Source organism: Carassius gibelio, chromosome B22 (assembly GCF_023724105.1).
Source record: "Carassius gibelio isolate Cgi1373 ecotype wild population from Czech Republic chromosome B22, carGib1.2-hapl.c, whole genome shotgun sequence".
NCBI classification, from domain to species: Eukaryota; Metazoa; Chordata; class Actinopteri; order Cypriniformes; family Cyprinidae; genus Carassius; species Carassius gibelio.
The window spans coordinates 920,815-940,434 of record NC_068417.1 but is presented as its reverse complement, the minus strand read 5'-3'; the positions used below and the strand labels follow the sequence as shown (position 1 = coordinate 940,434).

Below are 19,620 nucleotides of genomic sequence, written 5' to 3'. Positions count from 1 at the left end.
TGTAACTTGAAATATAGTAACTAATTAGTACTTTATTCCACTGAACTCTGATTATCTTCGGTTCGATTCCCCGGGAACACATGATAACTAAAAATTGATAGCCCAGAATGCACTGTAAGTCGCTTTGGATAAAAGCGTCTGCTAAATGAATAATAATCTTCTCTTCAAACCTTACAGATTGAGATAAATCACCAGAAGCTGATTAATGCTGTATCTCGTAAAGTGAAGTGATCTTGAGAGGAGCAGTAAACATCAGCTGAAGATCCACAGAAGAGCTTCACTACTGTGTCTATGAGGAGTAATAAATGTGTGATAAATGTGTAAATGTGATCCATACAGGTGAAGAGACTCAGACTTTACAATCAAATAATGCAGCATGTGTGTTAGAAACATGATATTGAATGATTAATGTTGCTTTAGTATTCAAGCAGATGATCATTGTGTTTAATGTAAAGCTGGAACAGAGGAGGAAGAAGCTCAGATGAGTCTGTCTGGCTCTTCAGTTTAATAATATTTCTATTAAACTCATTCATAATGATTCAGATGTTTAAATGTGATTGTCAAGTGTAGCACTTAAATGTGTCAAAAGATAAAAAACAAATCTACACTGTGTAAAATTTCCATGTTACTTAAAACATTTCCATGATCTCTCTTACATTTTCTACTCATTTTTATTCTATTTAATTATATCTTAAGTTAGCTATGTGTCTGTCTGTTGCTAACAATCACAAATCCTCTCATTACAACAAACAAAGCCGAAACACAGTGTCAATAAAAGCTGGATTGTGCAGTTTTGACAGATGAATTGATTAAAACGGGAGTTTTCACACACAGTGAGTTTGTGCTGAACTGACTTCGATGTAATGTTGCTGTGAATAAAATCCTCTTCAATGATCTGATGTTCAGGAAAACACATTTAACCTGCTGTTTGATTTTTAAACTACTTTTCTCATCACTCCTTTTTTATTTGAAAAAAATATCACACAAACAATAAATAAATACTTTTTTAGACATTAGTTTGAGAAGGTCAGCTGTTGAATAATGGTTTTTGAGTATTAATGAGTTATGTCTTACATTTAAATGTCATATTTCAGCTGTAAAATATTATATTATCATGAACTCTGTCAAAGTACTTTCTCAGTTGCTCAGAAATCAGGGCTGAGACATTAAGAAAAAAAAATCAAATCCGTTTTCAACATAATAATAATAACAATAATCAGAAATGTTTCTTGAGCAGCAAATCAGCATATTAATATGATTTCTGAAGATTTGACTGGCAGTGTATTAAAACACAATTTCTATAGTGCCTAAATGTCAAAAAACAATAAATGCTAAATGCCAAAGCGTGAAGCAGACACACTGGTCCACTCGAGATACGTGTAACTGTCACGCTTTGCCTCCTCTAGGCATCAAAGTTACACGCATGTATGAAGGTGAAGTTATAGAGTACCAACAGAGGCGATAATTTTCTCAATGCCAACAACAACAGACCAAATATAAGTTATTTAGTGCATTCTCAAAACATTCCCGCGCAAGGTAAGCGTATAGTGTCGATATTGGGTCTTTATTGTAATTTTAGCAATATAACATCACCATATTAGACTACAGACAGGTCAGTGCCTGGACTGTCTCTCAGTTCAGCCGGTCATGGCCTGGCTGGATCATATTTTAAGTCATATTTTTCTTTCTTAGAGTGCGGTCATTTAATAAATCCTGAATTAACTAGCCTCTAGCTAACCTCATATTTGCATGTGTGGACTGTAACGTTAAAGCTTTGTGCAATAATAACACAAAATAAATAAACAATAATTATAGTATTATTAGTATGATTGTGTTCTGATTAAATAAAATGCAATACCGTTTTTTAGCTCTGTTTATAAAATGCGTAAGTGATTGAATAGTCACAGTTGGTGTTTTTTTTTTCTTTATATATTTTTTGCCCTGTAATCGAAATAGTATTACAATTTTTTTTATTTGCCGACCGCATTTTCCCCGCTGTTTGATATAATGAGCTGTCTTGAACTGTTTAGCTTAACGGCCCTAAACTGTTTCCCATTCATTCTCAATGATAGTCCCAGAGCCATATAGAGATCACATGTATCCCACAGTTCAAAAATGTTTTCTGACCATGGTTTTACTATATAAACCATAATTTAGCCATGGTATTTTAGTAGAATCACAACAATAAATGTACTATTGTTGTTATTGCATTGGCATTATATTTACAGTACTGTCATGAAACTTTAAATGAATATCAGTCTGCCAAGAACAGCAAGATTATCATGATTTACACACACACACACACACACACACACACACACATATATATACTTGAATTAAGTCTTGAAAAATGTAATACAAATTAAATGAGTTTACACTTAAAACAATAACAAATATTTGTCAATGAGTTATTAAAACTTCTCTTTGAATTAAGGTGACTTTTTTGCCAAATAGCAGATATTACTTCTTGTTTTAATCACAAAATCCTTTCAAACTTGTCTTTGTATTTCATGTAATTTTGTATCTCCAGTAAATGTATCTTTATTTAAGATTTATTTATGCATTTTCACTGGAAAACAAGAAAAAAATACTGAGGGAGAACATTTTTTGCAGCATGATTTGAACGAAAAGTATCAGAAAAATATATGATATTAATTTGCCGCTTAGCAATATTTAACTCATATATATATATATATATATATATATATATATATATATATATATATATATATATATATATATATATATATATATATATATATATATATACTGTATATTTTAATTCTTTTATTTTTCAGTGTGAGATTGTAATATCTATATCTATTGTCAGAATTCTATTTTTATTTCTATTCTATTACTTTGGCTTGATCTTAAAAAGTGCTTAAAGCATTTAATAAAAATAACTGAGAATGACGGATTGCTTCTCGAGAGCTGTGTTCCTCTTCATGTGAATAATATTTTACAGTTTCTATTGTTTTGGAAACACTTACTTGTTCATTTATTTTAAGTGTCATTCAGTACTTGAATATTACTGAGTTAAATGTCTTTAATTTACTTTTCATTTAATATTAATGTAACCATTTGTGATTTTAATATAACCATGTAATGTATACTAGCATTATTTTACTGTATTTATTTTAATACTAATCATTCATTCACAATCCTTTGCTTTGTAATCCAAAAAGACAAAACATAAATAAAAAATAAAAAAAGACTTTGCAGCTGTAATGTGTTGTTAAATGTTAGATTTTAGTTTGATTAAAAAGTACAAAGATGTGAAATAATGGTTTAGACCTGCGTGAGTGGGATTCGAACCCCAGTCCAAATAAATGAATGAAAAAATCTGATTGGGTGTGACGTAATTTAAGCTCTTTGGCCAGCTGCTGCAGTCTGATTGGCTGTTCTTAAAAAACACTTTTCTCTAGTGTTACCTCCACTTAGTGAAGTGTCCTTTTTGTCTATCCATGCCTCTTGCTCAAAAAAAAGGTGCGTATATTTATTGAGACGGTGATCTTGTAGTTTTGGTGGTAATATTAAATATTGGGAGCTAGAGCACAAAATGTCAGTGTTATCATACAATGCTCTCGACGGGTGGAGAAAGACGCTGAAGGACGTCCACTGCTTAAAAGAAGCAGAAGAGGAGAGACATGGAAACAAGCTTCAGATACAGGTGGACCATGTCTTCTGAGATTATTTGGGATTACCCATCAACCCAATCTTTCTTAATTATGGTAGATCTTTTACTATTGGCTTTATCTATTTTTAAATGTGTGTTTGTTATCAAACTAAGACTGTTAAAACATCCTGAGATGTTAACTTCAGCACATCTACTGTAATGCTTAGAAAATCCAAAGATATCAAATGGAAGTGAAGCAATCAGTGTCCCCACATGAACAAACACCACTACTATAGTAAAGTTTATTATACTGTAGATATTATAGTATTCACAACACTTTTTAATGAATGCTACAGCATACTGTAGAATGAACTATAGTGAACTGACAAACTGTAATAAATACTGCAATATACTTTAGTTTTCACTACAGTAAACTGTAGTGTATTGTAGTATAATATAAACCTAGTACAGTATTTTGTTTTTATTACTATAGTTGTTATTTATCACAGCAACTATAGAATTACCAGAACAAATTAATTCAAGTACTTTAATATATTATGGTTCAGAAACACTTTAGTATGATTCAGAAATGACAAGCACTGTATTACTGGGTTTCTCATCTGGTCCTTTAGCTCCAAACATGATCAAACACACCTGAATAAGATAATCAACGTTTTCAGGATTACTAGAGAGGTAAATCCAGGTGAATCTGATCAAGGTTGGAGCTAAACTCTGCAGTAAAGTTGATCTCAAGGGCCAGAGTTGAAATCCCCTGCTGTTATTATGTTAATAAGACAAAAAAGTGTTATTAGTAGTATCTGTAGTTGGCAGTCAGGATGCTACTACTTTTGAGTCAGCTACAGAGGTTCCCACAGTTACCCAATCAAACGGCTCTGGACATTTATTTGGTAAGATGTCATCTTACTATAATTCCTGACATGAGAGACCTAATAAGAAGTGTGTATTGGCCAGCATCTGTGAATGCTGACACGCTGTTTTCAGTGGATGTCTTCAGGACATTTGAAGAAATGAAATCTATTGCACCCAGTTTATCAAGACAAGGTTTTTTGCAGATGTTGGAGAGGAGGACTTGTCACTTTGGAAGGGTAAGATCAGTGTGGATCAAAGTTGTCCTTAAGTATAGATGGAAGAATATTAATGTAGCTATTTCATTGTTTTCTTCACTAATCAAACATACAGGCTGGGAAAATACATGGAGATGTTCTCCAAAGAAGCTTTATGGGACACACATTCTGCCAGCACCAGTGTGAGAAAATGACATGTGTAGAGCACTTCACCTGCCCGGCATGTTCATGTTCACCCAACAGCCCTCTCTTTGTGCAGATGCCAACAGAAAACTCCTCAGTCACAAGGGTTAGTTGTGGTACACTTGCATTTATTTTACTTTAAACTTTAACATTAACAGACACTCAACATAATCTTTCTCTTACTCTATTAAGTCCAGAAGAACCATAATTGGATAGTGTGTGGTCAATGTGTGGATGAACTGAAATCCCATGATCTTTAATAGGACTATTCTCCATCACATAATTGTGTTGTTAAAAGCCAGGAATGACATGCTAACTGTCCATGCTAGAAGGCCTTCATCTTGCATTATCCAGCAGATTCATCAAGGTATGATGCTATGCCTTCAGTTATGAATACAAAGCTTTTCATCACTTCTCTCAGTTTTTAAGATTGCAAAGTGAAAACCCTTGTTCATCTTTAATTTCTGACCCCAGACTCTCAAGAGGATTTGAGCAGTGAACTAGTGTGTGCTTCAGTGGGTACATGATGTCAGACAGTGGGGTACTGAGGGTACAGTATTTTACACACAGTCATCGAAGTAGTTCACTATTGTAGTCTGCTAATCATGTGTAGAACTGAGAATCTGTGCCATGCAGGAGAATTAAGGAAGGACTAGTCTTCCTGTTTTGCTTGCTATAAACTTGTGGGCTTGTAACTCCACTGAGACTGTAAACACTGATTTGGGGCTGTAAATGATCTTATTGAAACTCTTTTAAGGCAGAGCATCATAATCGTTTACTTGTATAGCAATGTTTTGAGAGAAAATATTAATATTGTCCTATATCTGTTGATGTTTGGTTCTGCACTTTCAAATAATCAAAATTATTAAAAAAAATAAAATGTTTATTTTAATTTGGTCATTTATCTTGCTGACTGCTACACTGAGGATTTACTAATGTATTCTTTATGAGGACAAGTCATTTTGAGCACGAGTTCTTCATCAGGCCTACATCACTTGTGAGATGACTGAGGTATTTAAAGCTCTTAATCAGCTGAGGAGTTCTTGAAATAAAGAGCAAGGGAGACAATCTTTATTGTGTGGTGGTCTTCCTAACGTTTTATTCCTTAATAAGCTGACTTTTTACATTTGTTCACCCGACAGCAGGTTTTGGGAGGTACATACACTACTTCTGTTCAGAATGTACAGGTCAGATTTGTATTGTAGAGATGTTATTTATGTGAGTTCAGAATCCAGCAACATCCTCACCAAGAAGAAGAGTTTGATGCGTACATGTCAAAAGTGTGTCTTGAAGAGGAAAGACTGATTGTGATGAGGGAGATGAGACAGCACTGCACCGAGCTCAGAAAGCTGGCTGGGAACATCAGGACAATGACATCAGAAATGAACTTTTGTTACACCTTCTTGTGTGTGAAGCTTTTGGGGAGACTGGGTTCCTACCCAACCACGGTTATATGTCCTTTTTATGAACGTAGTCATTTGATTAATGTGTATTTTTTATTTAATTTTTTCTAGGTCAGAATTTGAAAAAATAGGAAAAAAAGGTGGCCACAAAAGTACAAATTTAAAAAATAAAAATAAAAATAAAAAAGGCAAATGGCTGGGCCTAGAGACTTGGAATGTTTTTTTTTATATATATATATATATATATATATATATAATTAGGGCTACAAAAGTCTCCATTAAGCACATGTTAGTTTCTGGATTTTTATTCGTTTCTCGAATTACTTTGTCCTTTAGTGATTAAAAAGTCATGTATCAACTGAATGATCGGAGAATAAATAAAATAAATCACAGTATCATTACAGATATGAGGAGCCTTCAAATCAGCAACAGTTAAATATGGCAGGCTACTATATATGAAATTAAAGTAATTAAAACAAGTTTTATTACAAGTGTAACTGTAACGTGATTGCTAAGAATATAAATATAATCCAACACATTACCTTGTTAATGGAAAGACATCTGTTTGCAGTAATCTTAATAAAAGTGATCTACAGTAATAACAGTGTCATCTGAAGAGGAAGGGGATCCAGGGACAGCTCCATCCAGAACAGAGTAAAGTCACAAACGCTATGCCATAATGACACAAGACACATATGTACAATATTTTATGAGCTCACTTACAACAGCTTTTAAAAACCTTTTTATTGGTATAAAGTGCACGGTGCAAATGGACAGACTTGAAAGTTATAATTATTTTAAATGATGGTATCATTATTTGACACTGATCAATAGTTTTATATACATTTGAAACATTTACTTGATTATTTCCCATGTCAAAAAGCTTTGTATAAAGATGTCGTAACAGGTTGTCAGTTAATTGCCAAGGCATTTCCAGAGTTTGATATAGATCCAATATGTACAAAATATGTGATAAATAAAGACAAGTTAAGGATCAGCCACTATGAATATGTTTATTTATTTTATGAGACCATTCTCTGAACAAACTCCCAGATCCATTTTATGTCTTACACTTTGTGTCTGAAAATAAAGAAATAAAAAACAGTATAATGAAAACTCATAAACTCACTCAAAAGTGTTAACTGATGTGTGAAACGAACAAACAAATTATTATTTATTATTACAACAGAGGAAAATAAATAGATAAAAAAAAGGAATCCAGCACATTGGGCACCTGTAGAAATTGGAAACGAAACAGTGTCTATCACTGTAAAAAAATATCTACTTGGTTCTACTTAAAATCATAAGTTAAGCAGCTGCCTCATTTCAGTTAAAAACAAAATGCATTAATGAATTGATTTAACTCATTATTTTGAGTCTTGTTAAGCTGTGAATTGTCTTCTGTGAATCAACATGACTATACAATTATAGTTGTTTCAACTTTGCTATGCAAGTTCAAAATAAAGTGAACTCAGTAGTGAGCATTCTGTTAACTTATCCCCATTAGTGGGTTCAACGTAGTAATTTCAATTAAGTTATGTCTTTGAATTAGGGTATCAAGTTAAGATGATCTAAAAGAATGTCTTGTTTTAACTTAATTATAAAAAGACAATTTTTATAATTTATAATTTAATTTTTCAAATTAAAACCAATGTTAAGTTAATTCAAGCTATACATAAACACTTCAATCATCTCAAACTTGCAATCAACACTTTTTTTGGTAGCAAACTTCAGCTGGGTGCAGGTCACATAATGAGTCTAAGTGGGTTGTGCACAATCATGGGGAAGACTGCAGATCTGACAGTTGTCCAGAAGACAATCATTGACACCCTTCACAAGGAGGGTAAGCCCCAAACATTCATTGCCAAAGAAACTTGTTCATGCCAACCCGACTCATCTTGTCTGATGGAAAGATTAGGCACCCCACAGCAACAACGCCAGTGTACATTGAACTCAATTTGAGTCAAATTTAACAAACCTATGTAATGTATATATGACCCCCTCCATTTTGGGAGTTAAAATAACACTTTCGAAAGTGTGAAATAAGTACATTTTAACACTGAAAGAGTTTATTTGTAAATCCAGCATGGTGTTGAAATGTACTCTGTGCGTAATGTACATATTTCACACTTCTGAAAGTGTTATTCTAACTCCGAAACGGAGGGAGTCATATATACATTTCAGGAGTGTTAAAATTGAGTTAATTGTGTGGTGTTCAGGTTCAGGAGTTCAATGTTCAAGTAAAAAAATAAAATACATAAATACATACATATATATAAAATAATCCACAAATCAATGCGTGTTTACAATTATTTATTTCAATTGAAACATTCTAACTCTTTATCCCTGCACAAAAATGTCTTCACATTCAGTGATTTCAATACATTTAAACAACATATTCTTAAAAATTGAAAACATATAGTCAAAGCAAATCAGTGCAAAATCTTATTTTGTCAATATGTATTTTGAATTTTATTAGGTTTATAGTGCTTACATTTATCTGCTTAAACCACAGCATCTCATTCATTACCATGAGAGCTGAATGCAGGGTCGTACTTAGCTGATGTGAAGATGCAAAGTAGAGCGCATTCCCGGGGTGGCTTTCAGTCCGTTTACCCCTCAAGTGTGGAGTCCGTTGTGACCGCAAAGGCTGAATGTATGTTATTCATCACTGAACAAAGTCTGTGCCAATGGCGTTTGGACCTCCTTGGAGGAAGTATTTTTTCATTTTTTTTTTAGGACGACAAGACGTGGTTCTCTGCAGTTTCCAGCTAAGCAAATCCACTCCCACTTGCAGCATCAAAAAAGTGCTCCTATAAAAATGGAATGAATCATTTCACATCCATTTATCAAAGCTTTTATTAACAATTGAAATGTTAGAGACAAGTATCAATTACAATACAATAATAGTTTACTCAAAACATTTACCCCAAACTTTTGTCAATCTTCATGTGGTTCCAATCCTGTATGACATGTGTCTTACATGTCTGTGGAATGGCATGAGTATAAGTAAATAACAATTTGTTTTAAGGGTTATTTCGCCCCCCAAACAATAAAAATGATGTCATCTTTATTTACCTGACTGCTGGTCTCTGTGCATGAATGTGCGTTGTGACCAATCAAGATGAATAAAAACACAAAATAAAATACAATCTATGTGCTTTTTTCTCTGAGGTAAATACATCTGTTGTGCTCATTGCAACAGGAAGTGATCACGTTCATCTATCAGCTGTCATTTTGACTCTCATGACAACCGAAGCTCCAGTCCGGAGTCAGTGGAGAAATTACACATTTTTGGGATTTCCTTTCTTAGTTTTTTATGTAATATTTTTATTAATCTTGATTTTTTTTTCAGAACTTGTGTGCAATTCAGTGTGAACTGAACTAATAGTGTCTCATGAGCACACAGTCATGCACAGAGACCAACAATCAAGTCAGGATGTTTGTTAAATAATATGAAAAAGTTCAGTATGTTTCTCACCAAACCTTATTGTATACACACAGAACACTTGGAATATACATCACATGATACATAAGACCACTCTGTTATACTTTGGCTTCTATTTTAAGGTAAAAAAATTGATAGGTAAAAATTGATAGCCTGAATGCACTGTAAGTCGCTTTGGATAAAAGCGTCTGCTAAATGCATAAATTTATTTTAATAGCTTGACGTTATTCGCCATAGACTGAAATTATATGGACAAGCATATTCGGAACATTTTATTTAAATCTCCTTTTGTGATATGACATAAGACAAACTTCAAGGGTAAGTAGATGATTATTAAAATTTTGGGGTAAACCATAACCCTTTAAGGAAAAGCATTTAACTCACTGTAAAAATATGGATTTTTGTTGTAAAAAGAAGTCCGTCTTACTGGAAAATAAGTTGTGGTTCCTGAATTCCATGTTGATCTCAATGCGCTGAGGCAGGGCTCTGTCTATCAGAATGAATGCACATAAATGGGACAGCACATAAATAAATGACAGTACAAGCGTACCAAAAAAATCTAATCTAATTTGTAGTTCATGCTACCCACGTGTCATATGCCAAGTCTTGTGAGGACACAAATTCACTTTGAATGGTGAACAGTTTAACTCATGCAGTATAGAGAGTTTGAGGACCGTATATTGAAAAGTTATTTACAAATATATACAAATGAATATATATATGAAAATATATGAATATATGAAACAAACACATACACACACACATACATACATATGTGTGTGTGTGTGTGTGTGTGTGTGTGTAAAAATCACACAAATCCAATATACAGATACATTAACATTATGAAAACCTTTTAAATGAATGCTTAATGTAATCACAAAATTTGGTCACAAGACACACATGCAAGAAACAATGAACTTACGTAAATAATATTGCTATTTTAGATTTGGGCCGTTTACAGTGGTTTGATTTGACATCAAATTTAATCTGTGAGAAACGTTTCAGATCGTCTAGGCACGCACAGCATAAAAATATCATTATTACATAATATTATTGTATGAAAAACATAGATAATGAGGTAAAACACTTACTCGGTGTTCATCTTCATCTCTCTCTTCACAGCAGTTCAGTCAGTGTACTGTTTGAGTAAATGAATTACTCCGGGATATTGGTTTGTTTGAACTCAGAGGGAGTGTTAGACACATTAAAAAAGTTAACAGTTAAGTCATTTGTGGATTAATGCGTATTAGAGATGAGAACCGTTTAAAACGATTCAGTTCGATTTGGTGAACTGGTTCAAAAAGATCCGGTTACATCGAGTGATTCGTTCATGAACCGGAAATCACAAACTGCTTTGATTTGAACTCTCTCTCACAACAGACACGGAAGAGAAGACAATGCTGAATAAAGTCGTAGTTTTTGCTATTTTTGGACCAAAATGTATTTTCGATGCTTCAGCAAATTCTAACTGACCCTCTGATGTCACATGGACTACTTTGATGATGTTTTTCTTACCTTTCTGGACATGGACAGTAGACCGTACACACAGCTTCAATGGAGGGACTGAGAGCTCTCGGACTAAATCTAAAATATCTTAAACTGTGTTCGGAAGATGAACGGTGGTCTCACGGGTTTGAAACGACATGAGGGTGAGTTATTAATGACATAATTTTGCTATCTGGGTGAACTTACCCTTTAAGTTACTTCTGGTCTCTCCCTTCTCACAGCAGTTCAAATCTGTGAGAGACGGTTAGGCTCGTTAGGCGTGCACAGCATTTAAATATCGTCATAAAGTAAAATTATATAAAAAATACATGTAAACGAGGTAAAACACTTACTTATGGTGTTTTCCTTTGATTAAACCAAATTCCCCGTCTTCTCCCCATCGTGAGTGAAATAATATCTCTCTCTTGGAGAACAGCACATAAATATCGCTATAAATCAATATAGTGTTATTAAAGACATATTTTAAATGAGATGAAAACACTCACTTTCAGAATTCCCTCATAGAAAATAACTGACATCCTTGTCTGTTCCGGTTCGGAAGAGTATAATTGTTGAATTCAGTGGTTATTTTGTTTTCTTTGTGCCCAAAATACATTCTCATAGCTTCATAGAATTACAGTTGAACCACACATGGACTGTTTTACCAATGTCCTTGCAACCTTTCTGGCTCTGGGAACATTTCAGTTATGCTGCGGTCTATGGAGAGTTAGAAAGCTCTCGTGTTTCATTAAAAATATCTTAATTTGTGTTCTGAAGATGAACAAAGGTCATGGAATCACACAAGGGGGAGAAATTAATGACAGAATTTTCTTTTTTAGGCCCACTATCCTTTAAAGCTGTAGAATATGATTTGTAGACCAGATCATCTTTGAAGCACCACAATATTTAATTTAAAATGCTATTTTGACACACATTTTGCCTTGCACAAATATTTGTGAATTGAATGTTACAGAAGTCTATACTGTGATTTAGATGAAATTTCAGATAATTGTTCACCTCTACTGTTAAATGAACAAATACATCTGGACATTGCCCAAACATAATAAACATCTTACAAATGGAAATACATCCTTCATGAAGACTCACATCAATTAATGTCAATTAAAATGTATGGATGTATGGAAAGAGTTTTTAAAAGTTCACTAGAAAACACACACTGGTGTCTGTGAACTTCACTCTGACAACATTGTTGGTTTGTATTCTGAAGGAACCAAAAAGACAAAGTTAAACATGATAACACTCACAGTCATCACAAATCTCTCAACAAGTATTAAACCATTTTTTCTTTCTTTTTTTAAATAGAAACACTACTTTATTGTCTTTATTGTTGGATGATTCTCTTTATAAAGAATGCTTGGAAACCCTCAGCTGGACAAAGTAATGATGCAATCAAAAACCAGTTGGACATTGAGCCTATAAACATAAAGAAGCAGGAACTAGAACAAGTATTAATACTACACCTTTATATGAATAGAAATAATTTAAAGTAACAAATAAATACAAATCTCTGCATGTGGGACATTTGCAATAAACATGATATATAACAGTCCAGGAAGAGTGATAATAATAATGCAGTGTTTAAATGTATTAGGTGTAATATCCAGGCTCCAGTACAGCAGGTGGCAGTAACTGTTCAGCTCGCTCGAGACTCTCCAGTAAAACCCACGAAGAAGAAGAAAACGAAAACGAAAGTAACTGAAGACAACACGCAGATAGCAAGAGAAAGCGTTGCTCGTTAGATTTGATGTCCTAGAAAACATTTTTCATTTTCAAGCTTAAAGCACAGAAAAAAATGAGTGTTTCAAATGCTTATAGATTCTCTGCGTAGTGGACAAGACTGCAAGTAAGTTTCAGAAAGGGGTTATTGAAAACGAATGTGTTTCTGAAGGTGTCTCCGTATTTCCTCTTCTGTTTTATGCTGTTGTACTTGAGACGCAAAATCGAAAGTTTTTGTTTTTAAATCAGCCATTTCTCATTAAGATTATTTGGTTATTCTACATGGCTGTGCATTAGTTTGTAGATCACTTTATTTTATATAGTGTTTTTGTTGCTGTTGCTGTAATTCAATTCAATTCAAGTTTTTTTGTATAGCGCTTTTTACAATACAAATCATTAGAAAGCAACTTTACAGAAAATTATGTTTCTACAATATTTAGTAGTAGCTAGTAGTTTGTGCACATTTGACAGGATTTTAGAAAAAATTAAAATAATAATAATAATACAAGACGTAGTCAGCTAGACGATGAACTATCAATATTATTAATTAAGTTATTATATGATTAAGTCACACATTTAGGAATAATTGTTAGTTCTGTTGTTGATTCAGGGTTAGCATCATCTGAGGTCCTCTGAGGGTCAGCATCATCTCTTCTCAGGTGTTCTGGATCCAGACTGGAGCTTGTGTAAATCCTAGTTAGAGAAGAGAGGAAAGATGAGTCTCTCACACAAACAGAGGTAAGACTGAGTCTGTTTACAGACAATCATTTTAAACACTGCTGCACTTTCAGAGGATTGATGGAAAAAATAAAACCTTAACAAACTGTGTTTTATATTTACAAATGATGTGCAGAACGTCAGAGCTTCATAGCTTACTAACTAAAAATAAAATTGATATTTTAAAAATAGCCAATAGATGTTAAATAGCTCATAATTGAAAATCAGAACGTCAGAGCTTATAGATGATGAATATCTCAGAAATGGAAATCAGAATCATCATTTACAAACATTTTACAGTCACTCTTCAGCACTGGGTCTGCACTTAATTAAAATATTCAACATCAGTGATTTTTTTCATCTAAATACACTGTACATAACATCGAATAAACCACACCAAAATACACTGTACATAAAATACAATAAACCACACCAAAATACACTGTATTTGATGTTGACACTTCAGAATATAAAGTTGTTAAAGTGAAGAAGAAAATTATAACTTTATGAGTTTGTATCTGAAAGTTGATAGTTGCAAATCTCTTTAATTAGATCAGTCAAATATTTGTAAAAATGTAATTATTCTCACATTTGAAGTACTTTAAAGAAATTGTTAAACAAATGTGATTCTGTAAGTAAGAATGACTGCTAACTTTAAAACTCTGCAGATGTTTCTGTGAAGGACTAGAGAGAATGTGTGTCAATATAAAACACAGATGAACCTCCTGTAGAAAAGTTTCTCTTCTCTCTTTGTGTCATTAGTGTAAGATCAGGCTCACATGTGTCTGTGAAGAGTGACTGGTCAAAGGGTAACATGCCGAACTTCAGTGAGAAAAAAACATCTATCAAAAGGTATTTATTATCTTTGGCATTATAATGTAGTGTTGGCTTATTACTCCACTAAGATGCTTGTGATAGAAATGAATGAAATAAAACAGTAAATGACTGATTTCCTCTTTATTGAACTCAGTCTGGAGCTTCTCTCCAGTAACACAATCACACAAGCAGACACAAGGAGGTATAAATTAACCATGAAAAATAGATCATGCAGCCAAACATGAATATGTCTTTCCATCTCTCCATAGTCATAGATGAACAAATGCATGTCTATACTGTGCTTCATTACCATCCTCAACAGTGAAGCTCTTTAAATGAGACTGAAGGAGTTCCTGTAGTAAAGTGTTTTGTTCTTTGTGTCATTAGTGTAAGATCAGACTCACATGTGTCCAGCTCTGTGTCTGTGAAGAGTGACCAGTCAAAGGATGAACCACCAGTCTTCAGTGAAGAAACAACATCACGAACCAAACGGTATTTGATCTGTTTCTTATTTTTCTTTAAACATAGACTGTGTCAGAAAGTGTGTCAGTGAATTATTATCATAAAACTTTGTCCATAAATGTATCATTTATTTATTGTTTTTCTCTTTGCTAAAATGTTTACAAGATATTTTGGTCATTTTTTTCTCCTAAAATGCAGTATTTTGATTTATTGTATTTACTATCAGGCTTCAGTATGAAACATTAGATCCAGATTTACAGTCTCACAGGAACCACAAGAATTTTACAGACAGTCTCCTGCAGATCTTCCAGGTAATAAAACACATTTACAAGAATATTTAATAATTATAATAAACAAATATGTTATTGAATAAGAGTGTGACAGAGCTTTTATTTCAACTTTTTCTTTTTAAGAACCCATAAAATAAGAATGAAAGCCTATTTTTATTAATATTTACAACACATTACTGTTTGTCTCAACTTTATTTTTGATTAATATTCTTAATTACTGAATAAATTATTTTGACCAATTATAGGATTTTTTTCTCTCATTCATTCTTTTCTTTCTTTGTAGGATCTTGAGAGCAAAATAATAACATTTCTGAAGAAAGAACTGGAAAAGTTTAAGAAAATATTACAAAAAGAGGACATGCAGAACTTGGTGAAGGACTTTAATGAGAACAGATGCAGTATGAAAGAAGCAGCTCTTGATCTCACGCTCTACTTCCTGAGAGAGATGAAGCAAGATGAAGCTGCTGATGCTCTAGAAGGTGAGAGACTCTGAACGCTGCTTCCAGTGCTGTGTCGCTCTGTTTTCTCTTCTACAATCACTGTTATGACTCACAGGAAGATCATTTGCTGTTCATATGCCTCTCATATTATCTTCATAACCTCATCTGTCTCTTCTAAATGACATACTTCCTTTAGACTTCCACATTCTGTTCTGTACATACAGTGGGGCTCGAAAGTTTGGGCACCCCTTGCAGAATCTGTGAAAATATGAGTAATTTTCAAAATAATAAGAGAGATCATACTAAATGCATGTTATTTTTTATTTAGTACTGTCCTGAGTAAGATATTGTACATAAAAGATATTAACATTTAGTCCACAAGACAAAAAATTGCTGAAATTATTAAATAACCCCCTCAAAAGTTTGGGAACCCTTGGTTCTTAATACTGTGTTCTGTTACCTGATGATCCTCGACTGTCTTTCTGTTTTGTGATGGTTGTGCATGAGTCCCTTGTTTGTTCTGAACAGTTAAACTGAGCAGCGTTCTTCAGAAAAATCTTTAAGGTCCTGCAGATTCTTCAGTTTTCCAGCATCTTTGCATATTTGAACCCTTTCCAGCAGTGACTTTATGATTTTGAGATACATCTTATCACACTGAGGACATTTGAGGGACTCAAACACAACTATTTAAAAAGATTCAAACATTCACTGATGCTCCAGAAGGAAACAAGATGCATAAAGAGCTGGGGGGGTGAAAACTTTTGGAATTTGAAGCTCAAGGTAAATTGTACTTAATTTGTGTACCGGGAAACATACAAGTATATTCTGTTGCTTACGAAGGGCAGAACTAAATGGAAAAAAATTATATTTCAACAAAATAAGACAAATTTGGCCATCTTCATCGTGTTCAAAAGTCTTCACCCCCCAGCTCTTTATGCATCTTGTTTCCTTCTGGAGCATCAGTGAATGTTTGAATCTTTTTAAATAGTTGTGTTTGAGTCCCTCAAATGTCCTCGGTGTGATAAGATGTATATCAAAATCATAAAGTCACTGCTGGAAAGGGTTCAAATATGCAAAGATGCTGGAAAACTGAAGAATATGCAGGACCTTAAAGATTTTTCTGAAGAACGCTGCTCATTTTAACTGTTCAGAACAAACAAGGGACTCATGCACAACCATCACAAAACAGAAAGACAGTCGAGGATCATCAGGTAACAGAACACAGTATTAAGAACCAAGGGTTCCCAAACTTTTGAGTGGGGTTATTTTAATAATTTCAGCATTTTCTTTTGTCTTGTGGACTAAAGTTAATATCTTTTATGTACAATATCTTACTCAGGACAGTACTAAATAAAATCTAACATGCATTTAGTAAGAATTTTTTTTTTTAATTACTCGCATTTTCACAGATTCTGCAAAGGGTGCCCAGACCTTCGAGCCCCACTGTAACAAACCCAGAGACTAAACAATCTTTGTATTTTATTCATGCATTTAGACGAGCTGGTCTTCATTCATCAGCTAAAGTGTAGCCTAAAGAAGAAGTATCAATGTGTGTTTGAAGGAATTGCAAAGCAAGGAGACTCTACACTTCTGAAGAACATCTACACAGATCTCTATATCACTCAGGGTTGTAGTGAACAGGTCAATACTGAACATGAGGTGAGACAGATTGAAGTTGCTTCCAGACGTCATGAATCACAGGAGATACAGGTTGAGTGCAAACATTTGTTTGAAGCACCTGAACAAGAGAAGCAGATCAGAACTGTACTGACAAAAGGAGTTGCTGGCATCGGAAAATCAGTCTCTGTGCAGAAGTTTGTTCTGGATTGGGCCGAAGGAAAAGAAAATCAAGAAATCAGCTTCATATTTCCTCTTCCATTCAGAGAGATGAACTTAAAGGAGCAAGAAAAACTAAGTTTGATGGACCTTATAACTCAGTTTTTCCCAGAGACAAAAGGACTGAACCTCACAAGAAGAAATCAATTCAAAGTCTTGTTCATTCTTGATGGATTGGATGAATGTCGACTTCCTGTAAACTTTAAGGATAATGAGACGTGGTCTGATGTTTCATCACCAGTCTCTCTGGATGTTCTCCTGACGAACCTCATCAAGGGAAATCTGCTTCCTTCTGCTCTCATCTGGATCACCAGCAGACCAGCAGCTGCCAGTAAGATTCCTCCTGACTGTATCGACCGGCTGACAGAGATACGAGGATTCAATGATGCACAAAAGGAGGAGTACTTCAGAAAAAGATTCACAGATGAGATTCAGGCCAAAGAAATCATTGATCATGTTAAACAATCAAAGAGTCTCTTTATCATGTGCCACATCCCAGTCTTCTGCTGGATTTCAGCCACTGTTCTCCAGAACATTTTAGAGGAGAAAAGAAATAATGTTGTGAAAAACAATCAGGCTGATGATGCCTCCAGAACACTGCAGGAGTCAAATACTGAAGACACTCCTAAGACTCTGACACAAATGTACACACACTTCCTCAGATTTCAGATCCAGCAGAGCAGACGAAAGTATGATGGAGAACATACACCAGATGTTTCCTGGGATAAAGATGCCATCTTTTCACTGGGGAAACTGGCATTTGATCAGCTGGAAAGAAACAATGTGATCTTCTATGAGAGAGATCTGGAAGCCTGTGGTATTGACGTCTATAAGGCATCAGTGTACTCAGGCATGTGTACCCAGATCTTTAAGGAGGAAACAGGGATCACTCTTGGTACCATGTACTGCTTCGTTCACTTGAGCATTCAAGAGTTTATTGCAGCCCTTTATGCACATCTGTTTCTAGACATGAAGAAGAAAAGTATATTTGTTCATGCGTTTACAAAATGGAAATATAAAAGTAAAACAATGCTCAAGACTGCAGTGGACAAGGCTCTAGAGAGTGATAATGGACACCTGGATCTTTTTCTTCGCTTCCTCCTTGGTTTGTCACTCCAGTCCAATCAGAGACTCTTACAGGGTCTTTTGACACATGAAGAAGACAATGACCAGAGCAAAGAGGAAATAGTTCAGTACATCAAGCAGAAATTAGAGTCGAATCTGTCTCCAGAGAGATCCATCAATCTGTTCTACTGTCTGAATGAACTGAACGACCAAACTCTGGTGAAAGACATTCAGACCCACCTTAGCAAAGGAAGTCTCTCATCTGCTGATCTTTCACCTGCCCAGTGGTCTGCTTTGGTCTTTGTGTTGTTGACATCAGAGGAGGAGCTGGAGGAGTTTGAGCTTCAGAAATTCAAGAAATCAGACGAGTGTCTCATTAGATTATCAGCAGTCATCAAAACCTGCAAAAGAGCTCTGTAAGTTATTTAATATATTTTGTCATGTTTTGTTCTCATCTTAAATTTGCATTAATCTACACTGATACTAGGGGTGAAATGGTTAAACTTTTTTCACGGTTCGGTTTGTATCACAGTTTTATGATAACGGTTTCGGTACAGTTCAGTATGTGCTATGTTTATGGAAAAACTATACTTTCAAACAAAAGTAACGAAAATAAGAATATTCTAACTACAAACAACAGCACAAAAAAATACAATGGATACATAAATAAAAGATTTGTATCAGATACAAAAGAAATAAACAGTGATTTTCAAGGCAAGGCAAGTTTATTTATATAGCACATTTTGTACACAATGGTAATTCAAAGTGCTTTACATAAAAGAAAGTAAAATAATCATGAAGAACAAAAATAAAACAAGTAATTTTAAAACTTTGAAAATATAAAAAAATTGGGTAACACTTTATAATAACTGCATGCTATTAATCATTAGTTAAGCGTTAGGAAACAGTTAATTCATCATTTATAAAGCATTAATAGACATTTATAAGCAGTTTATAAATACAGATATAAATGCTTTATACCTGATTTAAAAGCATATCTATAATGTATTTAATAATTGTTTTTTCATACTTTATTA

The 19,620-nt window shown here is 34.0% G+C and overlaps 2 protein-coding genes and 1 long non-coding RNA gene across 4 annotated transcripts in view; 2 read left to right on the top strand and 1 right to left on the bottom strand.

Annotated features, from left to right (window-relative positions):
* LOC127987560 (uncharacterized) overlaps positions 1-833 on the top strand; it is a 1,055,570-nt gene extending 1,054,737 nt beyond the window's left edge. Inside the window, exon 55 of the mRNA XM_052589928.1 lies at positions 178-833. Coding sequence (XP_052445888.1) covers positions 178-187 — 10 coding nt within the window. The 3' untranslated portion in view covers positions 188-833. The remainder of the gene's footprint in view (positions 1-177) is intronic.
* The window catches only part of LOC127987626 (uncharacterized), a 459,131-nt gene that overhangs the window by 298,070 nt on the left and 141,441 nt on the right, over positions 1-19,620 (bottom strand). Inside the window, exon 1 of one of the 2 annotated variants that reach the window (XR_008161279.1) lies at positions 17,786-17,920. The exons of the other annotated variant lie outside the window; for it this stretch is intronic. This is a non-coding gene — a long non-coding RNA (uncharacterized LOC127987626). Of the gene's footprint in view, positions 1-17,785; positions 17,921-19,620 lie in introns of those variants that run through there. 2 annotated transcript variants of the gene reach the window in all.
* The window catches only part of LOC127987565 (NLR family CARD domain-containing protein 3), a 260,615-nt gene continuing 253,914 nt past the window's right edge, over positions 12,920-19,620 (top strand). Inside the window, exons 1-7 of the mRNA XM_052589932.1 lie at positions 12,920-13,084; positions 13,551-13,695; positions 14,437-14,526; positions 14,878-14,982; positions 15,179-15,263; positions 15,526-15,721; positions 17,178-18,999. Of these exons, the coding sequence (XP_052445892.1) occupies positions 13,673-13,695; positions 14,437-14,526; positions 14,878-14,982; positions 15,179-15,263; positions 15,526-15,721; positions 17,178-18,999 (2,321 nt within the window). The 5' untranslated portion in view covers positions 12,920-13,084; positions 13,551-13,672. The remainder of the gene's footprint in view (positions 13,085-13,550; positions 13,696-14,436; positions 14,527-14,877; positions 14,983-15,178; positions 15,264-15,525; positions 15,722-17,177; positions 19,000-19,620) is intronic.